Raw genomic sequence first — 24,856 nt, 5'->3', positions numbered from 1 at the left:
CTGAATTTGACGCCTGCACACCCGAATTGGACGCCGGTGCACCGTATTCGGACGTAGGCGACCAGAATTGGACACGACCCCTCTGACCCCCATCCCGACATTTTACAAAAAATGTAAATTATAATGCATAATGTACCCCCTTCTGAAATTTATAAAGATATTATTATTATATCTCGGAGTTATGTGACCTGTATAAAAGTACTCGGCCTTCGGCCTCGTGCTTTTATATGGTCACATAACTCCTCGGTAACATAATATCTTTATAAGGGGGTACATTATCCACTATATTATAAGTTACCGAGGAGTTTCATGACCATATAAAAACACGAGGCCGAATGGCGAGTGTTTTTATACAGGTCATGGACCCCCGAGGTAACTTCTTATATCCTGATATTTTGCAACTGGGGGTACTTTATTTATTATAATACACAAATTTCAGTTTATAACTGATGACATCAGAACTCACCGTTTATAAGTATATCATTTACAAGATATTCATTGCTTTTGTGTAATATATATTTTTGTGAGTGCATCCTTATACTATGCAGCTGGAGAAATGTGTCTGTGCCCAACTCTACTGATCTCCACTCTGGATGCCATGTTACGTTAGCCTGAGGCACAGTGTGAGAGACTGGCCTGATTCTGTGCTGATTCCTGAACCATTAGTAGTTTCTGGGAATCTGCACTCCCACGTTCCATCTGCATCAGTCAGGCACCTTGCTCTGTTTTACTCTGTCCTGAGCCCACAGTTGTGCCCTACTTTACACCGACACTCAGAACTAACATATATATGTGTTAAACCCCAGAACTGCGTTAGACTTGACCTTAAAACAGGCATCTGCTGCCAAGTCTTATTATAGCCAAATCTCTCGTTTCCGTCTGAAATCAGACTTAAAGCCTGTTTTTGTCAGTTTGCTCTCCATCTGTCAGCCTGCGATGCACTGCGGGACTCTGATGTCAGGGGCTGCTCTGGGAGAGGAAGTGAGAACAAAGCGACCAGTGTGTGTCAGGCAGAAAGCTGTGCCGGGGATGTTCCCTGTCGGTGACAAAGCACTGGGCAATCTGTATGAGCTCCTATACACGGCCTGTTGCCATCAATAAAGGGGAAATGCCACAAAGGAGAATGGATTTAACTGACCCAGTTTGGTTAAGAAAATCTGCTGCAGTAAAAGCACATCTCCCTTAATTCTATGTTTCCCATATAATCTGTTTAGCACTTTTAGCCCGTGTTTGCTGGGCACCATATTATATATATGTGTGTGTGTGTGTGTATATATATATATATATATATATATATATATATATATATATATATATATATATATATATATATATATATATATATATATATATATATATATATATATATATATATATATATATATATATATATATATATATATATATATATATATATAAGATAATCAATCACTTTGTGAAAGGCTTGAGTGCAAGCCGAAACGTTAGTTGCTTATTGAAATAAACACCATTTTTGATAAGTCCTGTGAGTGCGAGCTTCTTCTCTTCTCTTTATATATATATATATATATATATATATATATATATATATATATATATATATATATATATACACACTCACCACTTCTTGTATTAACAGCCGGGTGCTCACTATTTTTCTTATAATTCCATTAAAGAAAGCACTCACGGCAGCAAGTTCAAATGTCTGTAAGAAGGAAAGAATCCTGATGACAATCGTCTGCAGATCGAAACGCATTGATGTGATGATGGACAAACAAAGTTCTTTCCTTCTTACAAACATTTGAACTTGCTGCCGTAAGTGCTTTCTTTAATGGAATTTTATATATATATATATATATAATGGCTGCCCCCATGGCTACACAGCAGCTTGTTTATATAAACTATAGTAGTATTTATCTGTTATCTACTGTGTATCCTGTGCCTGAATGGCTGCCCCCATGGCTACACAGCAGCTTGTTTATATAAACTATAGTAGTACTTATCTGTTATCTACTGTGTATCCTGTGCTTGAATGGCTGCCTCCATGGCTACACAGCAGCTTGTTTATATAAATTATAGTAGTACTTATCTGTTATCTACTGTGTATCCTGTGCTTGAATGGCTGCCCCCATGGCTACACAGCAGCTTGTTTATATAAACTATAGTAGTACTTATCTGTTATCTACTGTGTATCCTGTGCTTGAATGACTGCCCCCATTGCTACACAGCAGCTTGTTTATATAAACTATAGTAGTACTTATCTGTTATCTACTGTGTATCCTGTGCTTGAATGGCTGCCCCCATGGCTACACAGCAGATTGTTTATATAAACTATAGTAGTACTTATCTGTTATCTACTGTGTATCCTGTGCTTGAATGGCTGCCCCATGGCTACACAGCAGCTTGTTTATCTAAACGATTGTAGTCTTTCTGAAGCAAACACACCAGTTTTACAGTGCAGATCAACAGCACATTATATTGTATTTACTTTAAAACACTTGAATTTTTTGGTGTTACTGTTCCTTTAACTATAGCGAGGGAATAAGAGAAGCATGCTACAACTATGCATTTGTGGCTGAATGAATATAGAGATGACGTTTATGAGATCAGACGTAGGTCAAGATGGAAGGTTATAGTAGTGAGCCAATTATAAGCATTTATTGTATAATTAAAGGTTTAGCATGTTGCAGGCATTTTATTGGCCTGACATGAAAGCGCACGCAATTATAGTATAATAGTGTTCTTGTATGGCTTCCCTGTAGCGATTGGAAGCAAAATGAAACTGACTGCATTTAAGGCAGCCAGTAATACAGTCGCGGCCTGGGATGCACCGAGATATTTCGGTTTCAATAATTAAAAGGGGGGCTGTTATTATTGAAAAAAATCACTAAATCGCAGTGAGTGCTTAAAGTAACAGGATATGCCTACCGACCTAGTGGGCCAAACGGGGTGATCCAATTTTGGCCCAAGATTGGATCATAATGACGACCTACAGATCTTGTCCAATGTTTTTTTTTTAACCTTCCCAATTGATAACTGATCGAGTTTTAGTCCCAATATCAATCAGGCAGGACCTGCTGAGGGTCCCATAGGTCTGGGCTAGACAAGTCTGAGAATGTGGTCCTCTGCTGCTGCCCTTTTGCCTGATGTGCCTGCACCCAGAAACATTACCTCCACGTGGGTGCAGGCAGACGCTGCGGATTTCGGCCCCGAAATGCAATATTTTGCACATAGGCATGATGACACCTTAAAACCCGAGTGTCATTATCCCTTTAGAGGGGTTGTTCGCCTTTGAGTTAACTTTTAGTATAATGTAGAGAATGATATTCTGAGACAATGCACAATTGGTTTTCATTTTTTATTATTTATGGTTTTTGAGTTATTTAGCTTTTTATTCAGCAGCTCTCCAGTTTGCAATTTCAGCATATGACCCTAGCAACATGCATTGAACTGAATAAGAGACTGGAATATGAATAGTAGAGGACCTCAATAGGAAGACGAGTATTAAAAAGTAGCAATAAATTTGTAGCTTTACAGAGCATTTGTTTTAGATGGAGTCAGTGACCCCCATCTAAAAGCTGGAAAAAATCAGAAGGCGGCAAATAATTTAAAAACTATAGAAAACAAATAACGAAGACCAATTGAAACGCTGCTTAAAACTGGACACTCTACAACACTATAAAAGTTAACTTAAAGGTAAAGCACCCCTTTAAGCTTTTAAAGCCCGAGCTGGCCTAGGGGACGCTGCCTCATATCTCTATTGCTTATCCCAGGGCAGTGACATAAGATTCTGGGGAAGTAGGGCATCCTATGCAGGGAGGCTTCTGAGGCTGGGCGATCCAGCTGCATAGGGAAATTAACCTGGGCCACTTTATAGACTTTTAATGTTTGGTAAAGATAGATCTAATTTAAGCTTAATCTATTGGCCTCCAGGTTCTCCACCCATGCTCTAGACCAGGGGTCCCCATCCCTTTTTACCTGTGAGCCACATTCAAATGTAAAAAGTGTTGAGGAGCAACACAAGCGTGAAAAAAGTCATTGGGAGTGCCAAATAAGGGCTGTGATTGGCTATTTGGTAGCCTTTATGTGGACTAGTAGCCTTCAGGAGACTCTTTTTGGCAGTGCACGTAGTTTTTATGCAACTAAACTTGCCCCCAAGCCTGGAATTCAAAAATAAGCTCCTACTTTGTGGTCACTAAGAGCAACATCCAAGGGGTTGGAGAGCAACATGTTGTTCACGAGCTACTGTTTGGGGATCACTGCTCTAGTAGAGCAATGTTGTTATTCTGATTTTATGCAACTAAATTTGCCTCCAAGCCTGGAATTCAAAAATAAGCTCCTACTTTAAGGCCACTAAGAGCAACATCCAAGGGGTTGATGACCAACATGTTGCCCACGAGCTACTGTTTGGGGATCACTGCTCTAGTAGAGTAATGTCGTTATTCTGATGGTCCAATAAATTGTACTGTAATAATGCAAATATATTGCTGTGAGTAACTTTACTTTTGTTGTAACGTCTGTCCCTTAGATTTGAAAGATGATATCACTCGCCTCGTATCTGAATTATCGGTGAAGGACAATAACAATTCCTGCAACGATGGCCATGATACAAAGCCGGTACCAGGGCAAAGGAGCCGTGCTGATCCACAAGCCGTAAAGTGCCACTTGGATTTTGACAGCTTTTCTGATGGACCAGAAATAAATGGCAATGATGGCCCTACAGAGGTCAACAGTGTCCCAGAAAACTCTGTAAATAAGATAACTGATCGGGAAGCTGTAGAATCATCCGTGGATGCACTGGATTTGACAGACAATGGACGTAAATTGAAGGACGGGCAGCCTCAATCACACACTGACACAGAATCAAACAATTTGCTCCTGGAAGACATCAAGAACTCCAACTGTTACACTGAAGACTTGAACAGTAATGCGCTACAGGGCAGTGTCATTGTATCTGATGAAGTTTCTGGTACAGAAGGGACAAAAGAGGACAACAAAGAACCTTCTCAAGGAAGGACAGAATTGGATGACAGGGAAGGATCTAAAAATTACACGAAAAAAGATCTACCACGGAAAAACAGAAAACCAGGCAGCAAACTGCCATCCAGGATACAAAAGGAAAGTGGCAACAGAATAGAAACCAACTCAGAGTCTCTTTGTTCATCAACCGATTTAGATAATGTCCCTCTGCCCCAAACCTCATATAACTTTGACCCGAGTCAGTTTGATGACCCTAATTTCAACCCATTTGGAGGAAAGTCCACTTTGCCTCCTTCCCCTTCTCTCCTGAAGAAATCTTGCAATTTCAAAGAGGATTCCGACTATGAACTTAATCCGTCTGAAGGCTCATCAGGACTTGGTGAATTTGACTCAAGGAAGGAATTGGGAAGTGCCAAATCATCACCAAAGGCGTCAAGACCACGTCTCATTACGTAGGTTCCTCTCTTGATCTCCATTTTGTATTACTGTATAGAGATGATTATAGGGAATAGAATGCCTACCACTTAAACCTTTATTGTTGCATTTGTAATAAAGGGAAAACACTCAGCCACGTATTTTAAAAAAAATGCAATATTTTAATTTTAAAGGTAAAAGTAAGCTTCATATATTTTCCTGAAAGTCCCTTTTGCTTCTGCTATAAGAATCTGTTTTTTTTGCTGCAGCACATTAGCTAATTCCCCTTGTGTTTTTGTGGCAAAGTTCTGTTGATGGCAGCCCTGCTTTGTACCTGCCAATTCCCTGCCATAGTTAAACCTTTGCCCTTCTAAAAACTACTCCTACTCAAAATGATGTGCCCATTGTGGAGAAGGGCAGGATTTGTCCATAAAAGGCCCATCATTTATACAGTTGACAAGACACAGTGGGTTAAAAAGGGCAAGTTGCACCTTTTTATCTTTCTGTGGAAGGGTGCATATCTGTTTGAAGATGTTTCAGAAGAAGACTGCTGGATAAAAGCTTATCACAAAACACCTCTCTGGGTCCCTTGGGGCAGGACTTCCCAACTGGTTCCATATAGTGGGCCATATATTTACTGTATTATATTAAATGTTTGGGGCAGAATATAATAAAATGATGATACCATTCAAAGCAGACTGTTTGAAGGCCATCAAATCCTCTTGGAGGGCCACATCATCAATGGGCCTCCAGTTGGACAGCTCTAGCTTAGAGTTCATCCACTGAAAATTAGATTCAATTAAAAAAACATACATTAATTATACTCTTGGACATTCAAACTACTAGACATACCTTCCCACAATGTTTGGCTCGGCCCTATCAAGCCCATGTATGCTATACCAGGTATACTATATATGTTAATAGCAAAGGCTTATACATTTTTATATTTTTTTGGTGTAGGTGTAATTCTGTCTGGAATGTCAATTTTCCAGCACCACCCAAGTTGTAACCGACACAGGAAAAGAAAATGAATTAGCATCAGCCCCAAGTGTTATCCTCTTTGGTGTTCCTCTCCACACTTTTAGACCCCCCATGTGCCAAACAAGCACGATTTCCTAAGAATTCTGCTGTATCCACTATACTAACCCTCATATGTATATTAAAGGTTTGCCCAGGAGAAGTAACCTATAGCAACCAATAAGATGTTTGTTTTTAAACAGGTGACCTGCAAATTAAGCCTGCTGATTGGTTGCTATGGGTTACTGCTCCTGGGCAAACTTAGTGTCTTTTATTAAATAACCCCATACTAGTTAGTACAACTCTCAACCAACCATTATAGAACCATAATAGAACTACTCTCACTTGATGGAAGCTGGCAACACATCCAAATAAAATTGTTGCTCTTCTGTCTCTTTAACCACAGTTGGTTGGTGAATTGGTTGGGTGAGAAGAATACCTAATGAAAAATACATGGTAATAATAAACTCTTCTTTGTGCACTAATTAAGGATTGGGGCAGTAAGTATGAATTGACTCAGGAGCAGTTCAGCCTGATAAAGCCATTGTACTTGCTTTGGTGCCATAGCTGTGCCCTGGGAAGCACACACACCTCTTATTTCTACACCCCAGGTTCTCATGCTCATTTGGGCACTGACACCAATAGAATGGAACCTATGACACCTTACTCTCTGTCTACCTTGTAGTGCCCACCTGCTTTGCACATTGCTTCTTTTATCCATGCGATCCTTATGAACTCCTCTAACTCTCTCATGTGTATATGTCTCTTTGCATTCTATTTCTGGTTTTCTTTAATATCATTTCTCCATAGAAGCTTTTTACATTGTTCATTCTGTTGTTTTGAGTAACTCCTTGGCATGCCTTCCAACTGCACCACTTGTTGAGTAGAAGAGGGGGTCTAGAGGGTGAGTGTTATATATTAGATTGGGGTGGCGTTAAGGCACATCTGACAGGACACAGTATGTGGTCAAATTGTCCTGATTTTGATATATGGTGATGTTGGCAGGTATTCTTCTGGAGTAAAAGTAATAGTCACAGTCATTTTCTCTCCTTTCTTCTGCCTGTTACTCCTATATCTGTCCTTTCTTCTCTTTCTTTGCTTCAGGACATCTGAGCAAGTGAAATTTCTCTGTTTTATGTTGTAAGTATTTTCTCTTTTAATTTCATAAACCTCTCTGCATGGCTTCAAGGCACAGTTCCCTGGACTACGAGGGAGACCGTCAACATATTTTAGGAAATAAGCAGAAACTGTGAAATTGATGAGTAAGTTTATGTAGAGGAATAGGAGGAGTTATAGGGAGCAATAGGAGGAGTTATTGGGAGGAGTTATATAGCGGAATATGGAGCAATAGAAGGGGTTATAGGGAGGGGTTATATTGTACAATAGGAGGATTCATACGGAGGGTTTATATAGCGGAATTATAGGAATTGGTTCATATGGTGCAATAGGAGGCATTATAGGAAGGTTTATATGGAGCAATAGGAGGAGTTATAGGGAGGATTATATGGAGCAATAGGAGGAGTTATAGGGAGGATTATATGGAGCAATAGGAGGAGTAATAGGGAGGGATATATGGAGCAATAGGAGGAGTAATAGGGAGGGTTATATGGAGCAATAGGAGGAGTTATAGGGAGGTTTATAATGAGCAACAGGAATAAAGGGAGGGTTATATGGAGCAATAGGAAGAGTTATAGGGAGGGTTATATGGAGCAATAGGAGGAGTTATAGGGAGGGTTATATGGAGCAATAGGAGGAGTTATAGGGAGGGTTATATGGAGCAATAGGAGGAGTTATAGGGAGGGTTATATGAAGCAATAGGAGGAGTTATAGGGAGGGTTATATGGAGCAATAGGAGGAGTTATAGGGAGGGGGATATGTGGAGCAATGGGAGGAGTTATAGGGAGGGCTATATGGAGGAATAATAGGAAGGAGTTCATATGGAGCTATAGGAGGAGTTATAGGGAGGGTTATATGAAGCAATAGGTGGAATTATAGGGAGGAGTTATGAGTATATAGGTGGAATCATATTGAACAATAGGAGGAGTTATAGGGAGGGTTATATGGAGCAATAGTAGGAGATATTAGGCAGGATTATATAAAGCAATAGGAGGAGTTATAGGGAGAGGCTATAAGGAACAATAGGAGCAGGGAGAGGCAGCACCCTAATACAGTCATGTGTGAAAGTTTGAGAACCCTTTGACATTTTCTATATTTTTATATGAATGTGATCTAAAACCTAGGTCCTGGAAGTGTCCCGAATACATTGCTTACATATCGGTGCAGAGTAAGCGCAGCGGAGCTCATGGGCGCCATCTTCCGGATATTCTTTGGGATATTCTGCCCATGTGCCCATACGCCGCTCCCTTACAGATGAAGACGAAGATCCGGAAGATGGTGCCTCTGCTCTTATTCTGCACCAATACATGAGCAATTTATTCTGGACACTTTCAGGGGTAATGAACTATGTGGGAGTGAAGCAGGGTTTGGGGGGACTATCTAGGGTAGTAGGCAGGGGCTTTTCTTATTGGGGGGGGTTAGTTCTCCTTTAAATAAACCAGAGTCTCTCACTCACACCTGTTTGTCATCCCATTGACTGAAAACACCAGACTCTGATTTCACCTTCAAATTATATGAAAATCCTAAGGATTCACTTACTTTTGGCACACCCAGATATGTTATTGGATCATAAATTAGGGATGCACTGAATCCAGGATTTGGTTCGGTATTCGGCCATTTTCAGCAGGATTCGGAATTTGGGCGAATCCTTGAGCCTGGCCGAACCGAAATTGAATCCGTAAAATCATGTGACTTTTCGTCACAAAACATGGAGGTAAAATTTTTTTTAGCCGTTTTTACTAAGTGCGCAGCAATATTTTCCCCTCCCCCTTGCTGATTTGCATATGCAAATTAGGGTTCGGTATTCGGCCGAATCTTTCACGAAGGATTCGGGGGTTTGGCCGAATCCAAAAAAGTGGATTCGGCGCATCCCTATCATAAATACACAACCAAATGTAACGATTTGTGTTTCATTTGTTTAACTAGGTTTTCCTCATCTACTTGTTTGAAAATCAGATGATGTTTCAGGTCACATTCATATTTACGGGGTTGGACTAGGTGGCCCGGGGCCCACTGGTACTGCTGTCCAGGGCCCCTGCCCCTCTACTGTGATTCCCGTATGCATGAACGGCGCCGCTCGGTGCACATGCGCAGACTGCGCTGCGGGGAGAGGAGGTCTGGCCCGGCGGGGGCCCATGAGGGTTGGGGCCCACTGGGTTTTTCCTGGTGTCCCGCTGGGCCAGTGCGACCCTGCATATAAAAATATAGAAAATTTTAAAAGGTTCACAAGCTTTCACGTACGATTGTAAACCATTTATTTCTCAAACACTATAAGAACTTTCATTTGTTAAAAAGAATAATTAAGCAATTACTACAGACTGGGGGCAAGTTTATATCTGTGATCGCTCCTCTTTAATGCTGTCTGGTGTGGCCCACTAACAAGAGGTTATTATGGGGGTCACTGGCTGATTCAGGACAGCAGGGTGAGGCACTTCAATTACCCTTACCTGCAAGCTTTAAACAATGAAGCCTAATTGTAGGCAGTTGCAAGAAGCAGCTAGAAATCTGCCGCAGGGCGTAAGGCCAAGGGAATTATTGGGCAGTGACAGCTATTCTAGCAATGTCAGGTATTTTAATATGGCTGAATGCTTTCCCTTTATACAAATGTGCTAAAGCATGCTGTTTTGTAATGTCTCATGGGATGGCATGTGACAAGATCTCAAACCATTGTATCATTCCTGGAGCTGCTGCTAGAATTTAGGCACTTAAAGCGGTTGTTAACTTTTAGTATGACATAGAGAGTGATATTGTGAGACAAATTGCAATTGGTTTTCATTTTTTATTATTTAAGGTTTTTGAGTTATTTAGCTTTTTATTCAGCAGCTCTTCAATTTGCATTATAAACAATCTGGTTGCTAGGGTCCAAATTACTCTAGCAACCATGCATTGATTTGAATAAGAGGCTGGAATATGAATAAGATAGGACCTTAGTAGAAAGATGAGCAATAAAAAGTAGCAGTAATAATAAGTGCGTAGCCTTACACAGCATTTGCTTTTAGAGGGGGTCAGCGACGCCCATCTGAAAGCTGGAAAGAGTCTGAAGAAAAAGGCAAACAATTCTAGAACTATAAAAAACATATAATGAAAACCAATGGAAAAGTTGCTTAGAATTGGCCATTCCATTATACAGGTATAGGATCCCTTATCTGGAAACCCGATATCCAGAAAGCTCCAAATTACGGAATGGCTGTCTCCCATAGACTCCATTTTATCCAAATAATCCAAATTTTTAAAAACGATTTCCTTTTTCTCTGTAATAATAAAACAGTACCTTGTATTTGATCCCAACTAAGATACAATTAATCCTTATTGGAAGCAAAACCAGCCTATTGGGTTTATTTAATGTTTAAATTAATTTCTAGTAGACTTAAGGTATGAAGACCCAAATTACGGAAAGATCCATTATCCGGGAAATCCCCAGGTCCCGAGCATTCTGGATAACAGGTCCCATACCTGTATTCTAAAAGTTTACTTAAAGTTGAACCACCCCTTTAATATCTGCATGTACTTTATGATTATTGTCAACTTGGTGAGTCACAATATTGTTCTCTCTATAGGGAACACTAACCAAAACTTTTGTTTGTTTTTTTTTTTGCATAATGAATGCAAATGTAATTCCAAACAACTTTCCAATATATATGACGTTAATTACACATTTTTATTTGTAATTGCTATTGAAAGCAGTATCTGTCTGGCTGTTTATTTTCTCTGCGCTGCTGGTTCTGACTCTTGAATCAATATAGCAGAAGCCAGACCTAGAGAGGTGCTAAGCACTGCTACATTTCAAGAGTCAGACCCAGAGAAGAGAAATGGATAAACAAGCATTGCTTTTGGCAGAAAGTACATTCACAAACAACCTTTTAGCCTTTAATTCATTAACAATAGAAAATTGGTTGGAATTACATTTATTTTCATAATAATTCATAATTTGTGCAAAAAAACTGTTTTTGGGTGGAGTCCTCCTTTAATTTTGATAAGTGGAGTTTCCTAATCAGGATGAGAGAACTACAAAGAAGTTAAGTTGTAAAGATTCTATTTTATCATTTTAAAGGCGTTGTTCGCCTATGAGTTTACATTTGGTATGATGTAGAGAGTGATATTCTGAGGCAATTTGCAATTGGTTTTCATTTTGTATTATTTGTTTTTTAAATTATTTGGATTAGTTATTTATTTGAGAAAGGTTTCTAATTTGATTTCCTAAGCAGAAGAACATCACAGCAGCCTCATTCCTTAACAACTTCCTTGACTACTTGGTTGTCAGACTGGTTGGGAAATGACCAGCAGGTGGCGCTGTTGCAACAAAATTCATTGATATTAACAGTCCATGAATCCTTTAATATATTGGAATGAAAAAAAAACAATGAATATAAATTGCAAAAGTGCTTAGAATAGCCTCCTCACAAGAATATGACTGCTATTTTCTGCCATGTTGTTGGTATTCTGTGCAACTACATACCTCCCAACTGTCCCGTTTTTAGAGGGACAGTCCCTCTTTTGACAGCTCAACCCGCAGTCCCTTGTTTGTACTGGAAAGTCCAATTTTTCTCTGCACTGAAGAGCCAGGAAAAAGAAACAAAGTTTCAAACTTAATTGGCTTTTGGCAGAGAGCCCAGAACAGCCACAGCAGCAGATAAGATACTTGTGAGATAAACAAATAAGTAATTGTAACAATACAGGTAATGCAGTAATACAGGTCACTTGGGAGAATTGACTCACAGCCTAAAGGGCAATTCACCTTCATTAGCAAAACTGTAATAACCAAAAAAAAACACAGAAATATGTTCAAACTTTCATAACCTGCCAAATTTTGTAAAATGAACATGGTAATTAGGAGGTGTGGCCACAAAAATGGGTGTGGTCAAAAAATATTCACCACGCTGTGCGCGGCAACTTTTTTGTCCCTCTTTTTATTTCCAAAATGTTGGGAGGTATGCAACTGACAACTGACAATGCTGAGAGGCACGTCAATGGCAGGATTCTCTCTCACTTTAATGTAAGTGCAAAACCCAAGTTCATTATGGCCATGCTGCTCCTTCCCATTGGTACAGTAATGGTTCCACACAGCTCTTACGTTTGGAAATGAGAATAAGCATTGGCTATGCTGAAAGTGATGGATTCATATCTATATTCTATAAAATTATATTAAAGATCACACTGATGGCATATAATCATTTTTTTGCAGGAACAGCTGTAAAGTGCAAAATTATGAAGGCTCATCACTCGAACTGGATGTTTGTGCAGAGGTGAACTATATATACGTTTCTTCCACCCCAAACCCAGTCCTAATATCTTTCTTCCTGACGTCGTTCTCTTCCCCTGTGTGATTCTGTCATACTCCTTTTCTTGTCTCCTATTCTTTTATCTTGTCCTCTTTTCAGTTATCGTCACTTCTCTGAGTCTCGTATATTGCCCTCCTTTATTATCTCTTCCCACATCCAGTCCTTCCTTTACCTCTTTTACCTAGGCCCAATTATGTCCTTCCCTTCTTTTCCCAGATCTGCTGATGCTTTCCTTTGCCTCTTTTTTCTTTTATGATCCAGTGCCATCCTCCTATCCTTCTCTTTCCAGAGACAGTCCTATCTCCATTCCTTTAATTTAATTACCTTCTTTTTTAAATTCAGTCCAGGATTCCTTCCCAATTCCAGTTCAGTCCTCCTTTCCTTCCCATTACAGTCATAATTGTTCCCAAATCTAAGCCTTTCCTCCTCCCACAAATGTATATGGTGACTGGGCTATTTACTGCCTTGGGCAGCCATGACTATGTCATTATGTATTTATATTTTGTTTGTGTCATTTATTCTCTAACCTCAGGCCCTGAGTCATTGTCCTAATCCTCATTTGACAGAATCAATTAACTTGCCTGACTGGACACACAAAGTGGCTGAATTGCCAAGCTCCCTTTCAGATAAATAAGCACAAATATATCCAGAACCCTGGGCAGAATAACCAATGGGCCTTTGTTCCTGCCATGTATCTTGGAATGGGGCAATATATGAAAAGTCATTGGACTCTTGCCCATTATAGTGGAAGTGGTTAGTGAGATAACCTATTCACTGTAGATGCCAAAAGCAGATTGACCGGACTGACTGCACCTTTGGGTTATCCTTACAGGAGGACGCTGCTCCGGCCAGCATTGACAAGAGGCAGGGTCATGCAACGGATGAAGAGAAGCTGGCATCAGTTCCTGGGCACAAGCCTGAAGAAGAGCAGGAGTTTTTCGAGTGCACCAGTGACAGCAGTTCAGGTGAAGAGTCAGGGCATGGGGTTTGCACTGTATAGTAAGGCAAAATGGAATCAATGGAAAATGGTATCAGAGGTAGGAGTGTGTATAATGTGTATAGTGTGTATTATAAAGCAGAATGGTGTCAATAACACTTTGTATACCGTTATCCATCAACTAGCTGCTGGGAACTCGGGGTCAATAAAGTAGAGCTGCAAGTTGAATTACAAATAATATCGCTCCACCAAACAGGTTATTTTGTTATAGGCATCAAGCACAGGCTTGGCTGCAATCTATTTCCCCTGGACGTGCTCCCTATAATCATCATCTTTTCATTTACAGGGAAGCAGCCGTTGGTAGAACAGCCAGCCCCATCGGTGAGTACATTATATAGAGATATAGATTAGGGTTAAAATGCAAAAAAAGCATCTTAAGGGAACTCAGAAGGGACACGACTCTGACGGAGCAGGGAGTGTAATTGGGTGGATCTGGCAGGTTGTTGGGCCTTTTGCAGGTGTGGCCTGGATCCTTTTAGATTCTAGGTTGGTGCCTACAGTGCTACGCAATATGTTGGCGCTATATAAATACATGTTAATAATAATATGGTACTTAGGGGTGGAATATTACACTATATATAGACACATCTCTATAATATATATGTATGTATGGGTATACTCTACCCTGATTCACTGAGCTATAAACAACTTTGATGGTGCTTTGAAGTCTCCTTGTCATGTCACTGGAACCGCTATAATTACACCATATTACAAATGCCAGGACTATGTTAGCGTAATCCTTGTGAGGCTTCTGCAGCCTATTCCCGGGCCCTTGGGCATGCTTCTGTTTTTAATGGTCTCATGTTGGCATTGATCCATACAGCTGGCTAAGCACAGTTCAGAACAAATATCTCATATCAATGTACAAGGCGCTTGCCCTTTTGCTTCCTCCTACTGCTTTTGTATTCTTATTTATACTGGATCCGTTTCATCTTTGTATGATGGATTACAAAGGCCACGATTGCACAGAGCGTCTCGGCATGAGTGTTTGCTTTGTTACTAGAATCAGTCATGTGCTTATCTCGATCGGACTTGATAAACCTGTATTATTTATAGCTGCACTGTTGCTCCCAGCATTGCTCTGCTTTCTCTGTTTGGGACAGTAGGGGGCACCAAATACACTTCTGTAGGCTTGATAAGAATGGTGATTGGATTTTCTTGTGTTTTTTCTTGTGTTTAGGCCTAAGCATTTGTGAGGCCAGTTAAGAGTGTGTGCATAGAAGGAAGTCAGTAGGGCATGCTGGGAACTGTAGTTGATTAGATGACCCTGCATGTGACACATGGGAACCTTGCTGCATGTGCCATGGAAAAGCCTGAGAGTATAACTATGGGGCCCCTGGCCTGACCTGCTTATTTCTCACTCTTCTTTGTGAAGGTTTGCCAAATCTTGAATTTGTTTCTCCCCTGTAATCCTGCTGACCAGACAGCCTGTGTGCACTCAGACATGTTAGGGATTATACAAAACGGAGATTTCAGACAGTGTCTCCACTCCTTCCTGTAGAATAAGGATGGGAAGCCAAGAAGAGGCACCAGCAGTTTATACTATTTATTGCTATTTATTTGTTGCCTGGCTGTTGCAACCACATGGTCAGGATTTCACTAACGAATATCAGGCTCAGATCTGGACTGGCAATCTGTGAATTCTGGCAAATGCCACAGGGGCTGCTATAAAATGCCATAGATAGTCACTAGTTTGTGGGCTTGGTGGGGGAGGCTGTTTGGGCCTTTGTGTACCTGAAATGCTCGGGCGTATTTGGAATCCTAGTCGGGACTTGATCAGGCTGCACAGACCATTTAATTGTTGGAAATAATTGTCAGAAGCATTTAGTCACTGAGCCTTTATGCCACATAAGGGGGCCTGTCTCACACCTTAAACTTTGGGAAACTGTCATGGAAAAACGTTTTTCTTTCAAAACACATCAGTTAATAGTGCTGCTTCAGCAGAATTCTGCACTGAAATCCATTTTTCAAAAGAGCAAACTGATTACTTTATATTTAATTTTGAAATCTGACATGGGGCTAGACATATTGTCAGTTTCCCAGCTGCCCCCAGTCATGTGACTTGTGCTCTGATAAACTTTAGTCACTCTTTACTGCTGTATTGCAAATTTGAGTGATATCACCCCTCCCCCCCAGCAGCCTAACAACAGAGCAATGGGAAGGTAACCAGATAACAGCTCCCTAACACAAGATAACAGCTGCCTGGTAGATCTAAGAACAACACTCATTAGTAAAATCCAGGTCCCACTGCGACACATCCAGTTACATTGAGTAAAAGAAACAACAGCCTGCCAGAAAACAGTTTCTTTCTAAAGTGGTGGCTCTTTCTGAAAGCACATGACCAGGCAAAATGACCCGAGATGCACCTACACATCATTATAAATATAAAAAATACACTTGCTGGTTCAGGAGTGAATTTTTACATGGTACAGTCAATTATTGGCAGTGTAAACGGTGTAATTTAGAAATAAAAATGACACCATAAAAATCACGACAGAATCTCTTAAATAGCATGGCTATAGCAATATCCAAACCAAAATAAAAGCCAAATGAATCCCATTAAGGCCGCTTTTAGTGCAGGGCTGTCTTTAGTTATGATTTGCTTAGGACACAACACATTTTTTGATTTTATTTTTCAAAAATGAGAGCTGTCAGCAGCTACTGCCTCCACCTTGCTCTTTGGGCCCAGGACAATCACCCCTGTTTGTGTAAGAATGAGACCCACACATGCATCAATTTTAATCTTAAAGGCAAAATCTGGAAGTCGAATAAATATTCCAGGAATCTGGAGTAGCAGTGATTTATATGTGCAGATTGGTGCCGTGCCATTTGCAGTGTGGACATATGTGCGTCAACCTGAAAACATAGGATCCATAGCACTGGCTCTATGTGCTTTATACGTGAGCGGCAGTTGTATATTTAATGGCACTTAAAGGATTAAATAACCTGTCCCTAGTGTATTTTCTGAGTGTCGGATCCTTGCAGCCCCTACAGCGTATTTTACATTTAGGTGTTCTAAACCTCTCCTGGATGTTGGTGCAATCTGCCAGATAATATATATATATATATATACTGTGTCTTGCTTAGGGCAGCAGCTAGTGTAAGATTATGAGACTCAGCACTTGCAGGGACACATTTAAACGGGATAATCCCTTCAAGGACTTTGGGGTCAACGTTTGAACGATCTGCTGTGTCAGTGAGAAAAGACACAAAGTGTTTAATCCAATTAAAAGGAAATTGCAAGCACGATCGGACTTTGGAGACTAGGGGCCTCCAATTATTACCCAGAAATGTGTCCCCATCAGGCTAAGTCTACATGATCCCCCTTTTTGTGTGTTCATACAGCACGGGATGGAGTTTGTACCTCTCTGCACTTGAAAGTAGCCAGAACCACATAAAACTTGCCAACATAGGTAACTTAATGGGATATGACTTATCAAAGAACTTTGCTCTTTTATCTTTTAATTTGAGCCGTCATTTTGTGATGGTTTTTGTGTCACTTACGGATCATGTGACAGGAAGAACTGCAGGCTCTGTAACAGGAAGTACAAAACAAAAACAGCTCTGTCCATTCATTACCAAGTATATAGGCCCTTTGGTTTGTGTGTGAGCACAGTGCCTCACTGTACAGAGGTTACACTTTAGTCTTTAAAATGGCAGTTTTTCTATATGGGATACACTAATAAAAACATATATTATCAGGAAAATTTCCCTTTTCCGTGACGTAAGCAGAAGTGACGCACATGCGCACCTCATATTTTTGCCGGCAAATTGTCAGAAGTCGTTAGAAATCGAGGGACCGCCTGCCCCGTTTTCATACCTCACCTCACAATCCCGGGTTTGTTACTGAAACGTCCCGCTTTCCTGCACCTAACAGCCTGAAAAAGATACATTTCTAAAACGTAATGGGCTTTGGCAGAGAGCCCAGTATACATGGCAGGTGCACTTAGATACTTTTATAATAATTTAAGATAAGCAAAGAAGCAATAGTAACAATTTAACATAAGAAGGTCTCTTGGGGGAACTGTGATTTGCAGCTTAATAAAGGACAAAACTGTAATTACACATAAAAACCACAGAAATGAGTTCAAACATTCACAACCTGCCAAATTTTGTAAAATGAACATGGTAATTATGAGGTGTGGGTACAAAAATGGGTGTGGTCAAAAAAAAAAAATCTCTTTATCCCTCTCTTTACGCCATATGCGTTTTGACCCAGACAGCACGATTTTTTGAGTTAAAACTGCCTGCCCGGGTTTTTCAAATTAGGAAAACCAGGAAGGATTTCTTGAGATTGATGCGATGATCGTTCAATTGCCACGTCATAGCCCCGCCCTGGACATCACATCCCGCCTCCTGCTACATCACGGCCCCGCCTACCTGCCTGGATTTAGCTGGGAGGAAAGGTGGCAATCCTAGGAATGCATTAAATGGAGGGGAGACGGGGGGACACCGCTAAATATCTGGTATCTCCCGATTAAATTGGGGGAGTAGACAGCACCTTCATGTTTTCCTGATTCCTTTCGGTAAGAGAATTGAGGAGCCAATAAATGAATCAGAGCTTTCTTATGTCTTCAGAGGCCCAGTCCGCTCATCTGTGGGGCTGGAGGGCGCAGTGCTCTAGATGGCACCTGTCTGCATGAGTGTGACCGAGCCGCATTACTAACCCTGATCAGGGAGGAGGTAAAATGTTATTTTTTTAATTACTTTTACCATCCACGTGCTTCAACCACCAGCATTGCGTGTCATAATATTCACAGCCATCGTAGAGCAACTTACCAGCATTACAGCCTGCGTCTGCCCATCTTAACTGTGTCACCTCAGTCTGTGCCCTCCATTAAACTCTGCTCCTCTGCCCTAAAGCTTTAAAGGGATTGTTCACGTTTGAGTTAACACTTAATATGATGTAGCGAGTGATAATCTGAGACAATTTGCGATTTTGGTTTTCATTTTTTATTATTTGTGATTTTTGAGTTATTTAGATTATAATTCAGCAGCTCTCCAGTTTTCAGTTTCAGCAATTTAGTTGCTATTGTCAAAATTACCCTAGTAACCATGCATTGATTTGAGACTGGAATATGAATAGGAGAAGAGTAATAAACAGTAGCAACAACAATACATTTGTAGCCTTATGGAGCATTTGTTTTTTTAGATTTGAAAGCTGGAAAGAATCAGAAGAAGAAGGCAAATAATTCTAAAGCTATAAAAAATAACCAATGACCATTAGGCAGATTGCCCATTCTACAACATACTGTACTATAAGTTAACCTAAAGGTGAACCACCCATTTAAAGGAGAAGGAAAGTCTTTTTGCACTTGGGGGTGCCAAATGTTAGGCACCCCAAGTGATTGTGTTCACTTACCTGAAACCCCGGGCCGGTGCTCCTATCAGCAGAAAACTGCACCGGCCCAGTGTTTGTCCAGCGAGCACCACGGAACGCTCTTCTACCGGCTTCTTCTTTCTTCAAATTTCCCGAGGCAGACACATGCACAGTAGAACAAAATAGACAACTTTTTAGTTAAAGTTCGGCTTTTCACTCTAATGCGCATGCATACCTGCTCGAAGAAAGAGAAAGCCGGAGGATCGCTCGGTGGTGCTCACTGGTATAACCCCGGGCCGGTACAGTTTTCTGCCGATAGGAGCACCAGCCTGGGGTTTCAGGTAAGTCAATACATTCACTTGGGGGTGCCTAAGAACACTTTCCTTCTCCTTTAAGCCATGTTCCCTGCAATATTGGGGTTATCTTCCTGTTTAATATTTTAATAGACATATGCACACAGATCTTGTTGGTTACACAACTCTCTGCTTGTTGGCATGCATGTGAGATCATAAGACTAGTTGGATAAAATCAATGGATGGGACAGGCAACCCCAAGCCCCATTTGGGTGATATTTAAATTTTATCCTTATTTGATTTCTATAAACAACCAAATGTTACTATAAAAGGTAGGCCTTGAAGCCATCATGTCTGTTGACCTCGATGCGGTTGCCATATTTTATTGTCTGTAGACAGCTTTGCCCCTAGTTGTCCTAAATAGATAGCAGCTACACACACACATATATACACACACACACACGTACATTGAAAGAAAATGTTCTTTACCTAAAATCACATTGCATAATATTCAAAAGAGATTTAACTGTGATGCAGGTTTTGCCCCTTATCTGTAGACTGCCCTCGTTGTGTTCTTGTCCGTCCCCCTTCAGCCCGGGTGAGTTGGAGCAGAAGTGCACTTAGGGAACTCGTGAGCAGTTACCTTCTGTAACATGTTTATTTGCGTGACTCGAGTGGTTCACTGAAAGCACGGAAAAAGCGATATTCAGTACAAACACATTATATAGCTATACTACATTGGAACTTTTTATTTTTAACGCCACAAAGACGTTGGATAGTGGGATAATATACAGGGAGTGGTTATCACATATTTTTGCCATAGGTTGAGTAAGCGTTGTGCCTGCTAGCAGCAGAGACACCATGTTATGAACCCTCAGCCCATACAGCGCTTGAACTACTATCCCAGCTGCTATCGAGCTGTGCTAATGAATGTTAGTATACTGTTATGGCATAACATATTGATGGATGGGAGAAGGGCCCTTCTGCTTTTGCTGTTTTACGCTGTGTCTGTATGTGCCATGTTTTCTTGGTTGCCCTCATGTGTCTGCTTTACTGGTTGGTCATTGTGTTGGAAGCTCTGCTCATATTCTGATAAAGATGATTGCTGCCTAGACACATAGTCATCACCAAGGCACCCTGGTGTCTTTCACGACTCTAAGCTCAGCTGTGTAATGAGCCAGGTTCTATCGCCATCTTTATTTGAAGCCAATTTACTCTAATTATAGCGCTATTTCATAATTTATATGTCTATACCAGTAATATTTGGAACTAACCATGAGCACCATTGCTTCCATTCACAACCATTGCTGCTCAGCATTTTACAAACCTCGAATCCATGTACAAACCGCATTATTAACGTGATTAAGAACAAGACTGTCCATCTCCTGCCATCTAGGCCTTAGCGAGTGATATTTATTTTTAGGTTTACCATCAAGTATGGAGAGCTAAATCAATCCAAATATTAGAATCACTAATAAAAAGTTGAGTTAGGCTAAGGCTCGAGAGGTCATGAGTTGGATAGACCTGATATAGAACCATCATAATTAGTATCATCATTGTATCACTAGTAAGCTCCATGATTATTGTTCAAGACCAAAGAAGAGTAAGTATAACTGTTTTTGGAAAGAACCATGACAGCAATATAAATTTTGTCAACTCTTCATGAAATGTAGGATTATATATGACTGCAGAACTATGAGTAACATATTAAGTACCGCCATTATGGTATAGAACCACTGGTAAGCACTTACTGTATATACTCACGACTCACAACGTTAAAACTTCTATTACACTGTTTAGGGCCATGTTACCCTTAGCCTTAATGTACATAGAAAGACTATGCTTTAATCTACTTGAAAATACTTTCTGTTATTGGAATTCCCATTAAAACATAATATCCTAACGACATGTCATCAGAGCAGTTACTGAGATTAAAGCAGTAGGAAAGCTACCGAGGCAGTTTATTGCCAATATATTATCCACAATATTGCAAGCTATAACTATATTTATTCTGTATAATGGTTTACCATACTTGAGTTAACAACTCTAAGAGCTCTCACTGTTTGTTTAGAATAGCAGCTGCAGTATTAGCTTGGTGTGACATCACTTCCTGCCTGAGTCTCTCCCTGCTCACTCATAGCTCTGGGCTCAGATTGCAGCAGGGATGGGAGGAGGCAAATGTGAGAGGGAGAAAGGAACAAACTGAGCATGCTCAAGCCCTTGAGATTTAAGATGAAAACAGGAAGTCTGATACAGAAGTCCATGTATACACAATAGAAGGAAAGAAATGCCGTATTTCTTGTAAGAGAAGACTCAGAGAAGCATTACTTTGAGGGTTTACTAGTGTATTTATATAGACCTTTCTGATAAAGCTTATTTAATTTTAAGCTTTCCTACTCCTTTAAGTTCTTCAGCTGCGGGGTTGGTATTATGGTCCTAAAGTCACCCTCAATCTTTAGTATTGCCATCCTTAGAATTATTTGTCATCTGCTATTACTAAACCTTTGTACTGTCAGTATATTCCTTGATTAAACCTTTGTTCAGGGCATCAACCAGGAGATCAAGTCTAGGGAAGCAGCCAATAAAGTGAAGCTCAGCAAATACGGATTTATTCGAAATTAGCAATTTCCGAAGGGACATTGACAGGAATCTAGCTAGACATTAGTTATGTTCCCCGTGGTACACCAATGATCTCCAAGTCGGACCTTTTTTGGGTTTTGTGTCCACAGATCATTACAAAGGAAACTGAAGTGAAAGACTGGCAGTCAAAGTACGAGGAGAGTCACAAGGAGGTTTTAGAAATGAGGTGAGTTTCATAATGGTAAATATTGTTTGTCTGCCTGTGATAAATAATGTACTTCTACAATGAATTAGCCTAATTCATTGGCAAGTGATAAATAGGATCATCAATATGTACTTAATTAAATGCTCGCAAAGTAACCACGTTTTTTATGCTATCCAACTCCTAAACAATGTAATGATGGCCAATGTTGATTTATATAGAGAACAAGGGTCCTGGTCTGTTATGTATTTATTGCACCGTTTACAGCGTTTGTTTCTTCTGCAGGAAGATCGTTGCCGAATATGAAAAAACCATTGCACAAATGATTGGTGAGATTTTAAAATGACATCTTATAGGTTTAAGTAGGCAATATATAGTGGTCAAAATCCCATCTTACTGTGTCTTACCCTAGTAGACCATTGAAGGTTTCTTAAAGGTGGTAGAACCCGAAGTAATAAATGATCACTCAAACCATGTAAAGCTCTTGCATGATTAGAACACATAGACCCAATTTCCATCATAAAGCAATATTGGAATAGGAGGACTGTACTTGCACTGTCATTCATGCAGTGATTTGGTGAGACCGTTTGATTGACCTCAACCATGGTTGAGACCACACAATGATCTGGTTGGATCTCGGCTAATATGTCCATGTCCAAAATGTATGAAAATGTGTTGACAGGTGCATGATGCATCATCAGATGCGAAAGTGTGAAGGAGATGCCTGGTTACTAGGGTCACTTTGTCACTAATAATCCATAGCAGCCAATCAGATTCTCTTATGCAGATAACCAGTCCATTCTAATTGCTGACTGGTTGCTGCTGTAACCAGTTGAAGCCCTTCAAAACAAGAAAGTGAGAATTCATAAACCCATAAAAAACAAAATGGTGTCCACAGCAAATTGTATTGTAAGGGGAATTCCCACTATGATGTTTTGTTCTACCTAATATTTTGTAATTGTTCTACTGGTGCAATAATTAAATATTTGTGTTTGTTTATGATTGTCTAGAGGACGAGCAGAGAAGCAAAATGTCCTCTCAGAAGAGCCTCCAGCAACTGACTACGGAGAAAGATCAAGCCATTTCCGATCTAAACTCAGTGGAGCGATCTCTCTCTGACCTCTTCAGGCGTTACGAGAACCTCAAAGGTGTCTTGGAGGGCTTCAAGAAGGTACTAGCTTAGACCCTAAGTGTATTTTATAGATATGTAGTTCTCTTGAAACTCTACCAGAACATTATTACCAATTCATGTTTGTTCACATGAATATAAACTACCATAATTATTCTGATAAGGAGAATTTTCCTAGGAAGCTAATGACGTGGTGCCCAGCTGCTGGATTATTGAACATATTTTTTGTATATGATGGTGGCCAAAAAACCAACTTGCCTTTTTTCAGAATGAAGAAGTTCTCAAGAAATGTGCCCAGGATTATCTGGCTCGGGTAAAGCAGGAGGAGCAGAGATACCAGGCTCTGAAACTGCACGCTGAGGAGAAGTTGAACAAGTGAGTGCCATGAAATATTTCTCTTGGGCCTATAGCACAGCCAGGTGGATCTATGTGGTGGTCCACCAGTCATCACCACATTTCTGTGCTGTGCCATATTCCATTTAGCTTCTAGTCTATCACATTTCATGCGTCATTACACAGTATTTAAGCTTTGACATCACATTCTAATGTCTAAGGGATCAAAAATGGCAGCTAAATCTTCCTAAACAACTATAAGGACTTTGTGGCACCATCGTAAAACATGTATTTTTATCTCTGAAGAGCCAGTGAAGAAATTGCACAAGTGCGAACAAAGGCAAGTGCAGAGAGTGCAGCCCTGAGTGCAGGACTGAGGAAGGAGCAGATGAAGGTAGACTCACTGGAGAGAGCATTGCAGCAAAAGGTGGGTACTAGTGGCTTCAATTCAGACTCCCCATGCCCCATAAAATGGTGATTCTGAGAATGCTGTTGTTGTTCTTCATACAGGCATTGAGCAAACATTTCATATGAATACTTTGAGCCATGAATGTTTCTGGCCTCTGGCAATGCAAGGCCAGCTAATCATGGCGACCAATCAGATATTTGCTTTCAGTCTTATAACAGCATCTGATTGGTGGCTGTAGTTTAATGGACCAGAGAAATAGTGATGTAGGTTTTTCTTGAACAATAGGTGGAGCTTGGGGTTGACGCTATCCTTGGTAGTGAGGAAGACTTGAATGCTGAGCATTGTAGTGCTTTCTCCATATCATAACTGTTAAAGCCAATACTTTCTTTTGTGTTTCAGAACCAGGAGATTGAAGAGCTGACAAAGATCTGTGACGAGCTGATTGCAAAGATGGGACGCAGTGAATGAGAGAATTGACCCCCCCCCCAACCTTAATCCCTCCGCCTCTCTGCTGGCCAGACACAGCATGGGAATAGGCCCCAAGCCTTGTCACTTGCACAGAAAATAAAAACCTCCAGTTCTAAGCTTTCCATTTACACTGCAAAGAGCTTCTCTCACGTTTCATAACAAAGGACGGCTGCACCTTGAAAGTTTCTTTTGCAAGCTTCTGCTTCTTTCCCTGCGATACCTCTTCCTATCTGCAGGGAAGCTTGCGTCTTACATTTTGCATGTGCGTTTAGTCTCAGACTTTTTTCACTGGTCTACCTTGAATGTTGCTAATGAACCATGCTTTGTGATTGGCTGTTAG

General features: G+C 40.5%; 1 protein-coding gene across 6 annotated transcripts in view; it reads left to right on the top strand.

Annotated features, from left to right (window-relative positions):
- Positions 1-24,636, top strand: part of tacc1.L (transforming, acidic coiled-coil containing protein 1 L homeolog) — a 55,736-nt gene extending 31,100 nt beyond the window's left edge. For 3 of the 6 annotated variants that reach the window (XM_041587118.1, XM_041587116.1, XM_041587113.1), the window contains exons 3-14: positions 4,508-5,411; positions 7,495-7,530; positions 12,689-12,749; positions 13,618-13,750; positions 14,069-14,103; positions 18,361-18,465; positions 22,125-22,201; positions 22,463-22,506; positions 23,188-23,348; positions 23,575-23,681; positions 23,946-24,066; positions 24,448-24,636. In XM_041587118.1, coding sequence (XP_041443052.1) covers positions 4,508-5,411; positions 7,495-7,530; positions 12,689-12,749; positions 13,618-13,750; positions 14,069-14,103; positions 18,361-18,465; positions 22,125-22,201; positions 22,463-22,506; positions 23,188-23,348; positions 23,575-23,681; positions 23,946-24,066; positions 24,448-24,516 — 1,853 coding nt within the window. In that variant the 3' untranslated portion in view covers positions 24,517-24,636. The remainder of the gene's footprint in view (positions 1-4,507; positions 5,412-7,494; positions 7,531-12,688; positions 12,750-13,617; positions 13,751-14,068; positions 14,104-18,360; positions 18,466-22,124; positions 22,202-22,462; positions 22,507-23,187; positions 23,349-23,574; positions 23,682-23,945; positions 24,067-24,447) is intronic. The other 3 variants (XM_041587114.1, XM_041587117.1, XM_018253589.2) reach the window with 3 other exon arrangements.
- Positions 24,637-24,856: the final 220 nt, after the last annotated feature.

The sequence above is a fragment of the Xenopus laevis genome, chromosome 3L (genome assembly GCF_017654675.1).
Source record: "Xenopus laevis strain J_2021 chromosome 3L, Xenopus_laevis_v10.1, whole genome shotgun sequence".
Lineage (NCBI taxonomy): Eukaryota > Metazoa > Chordata > Amphibia > Anura > Pipidae > Xenopus > Xenopus laevis.
This window is presented reverse-complemented; position numbering and strand designations above follow the sequence as displayed.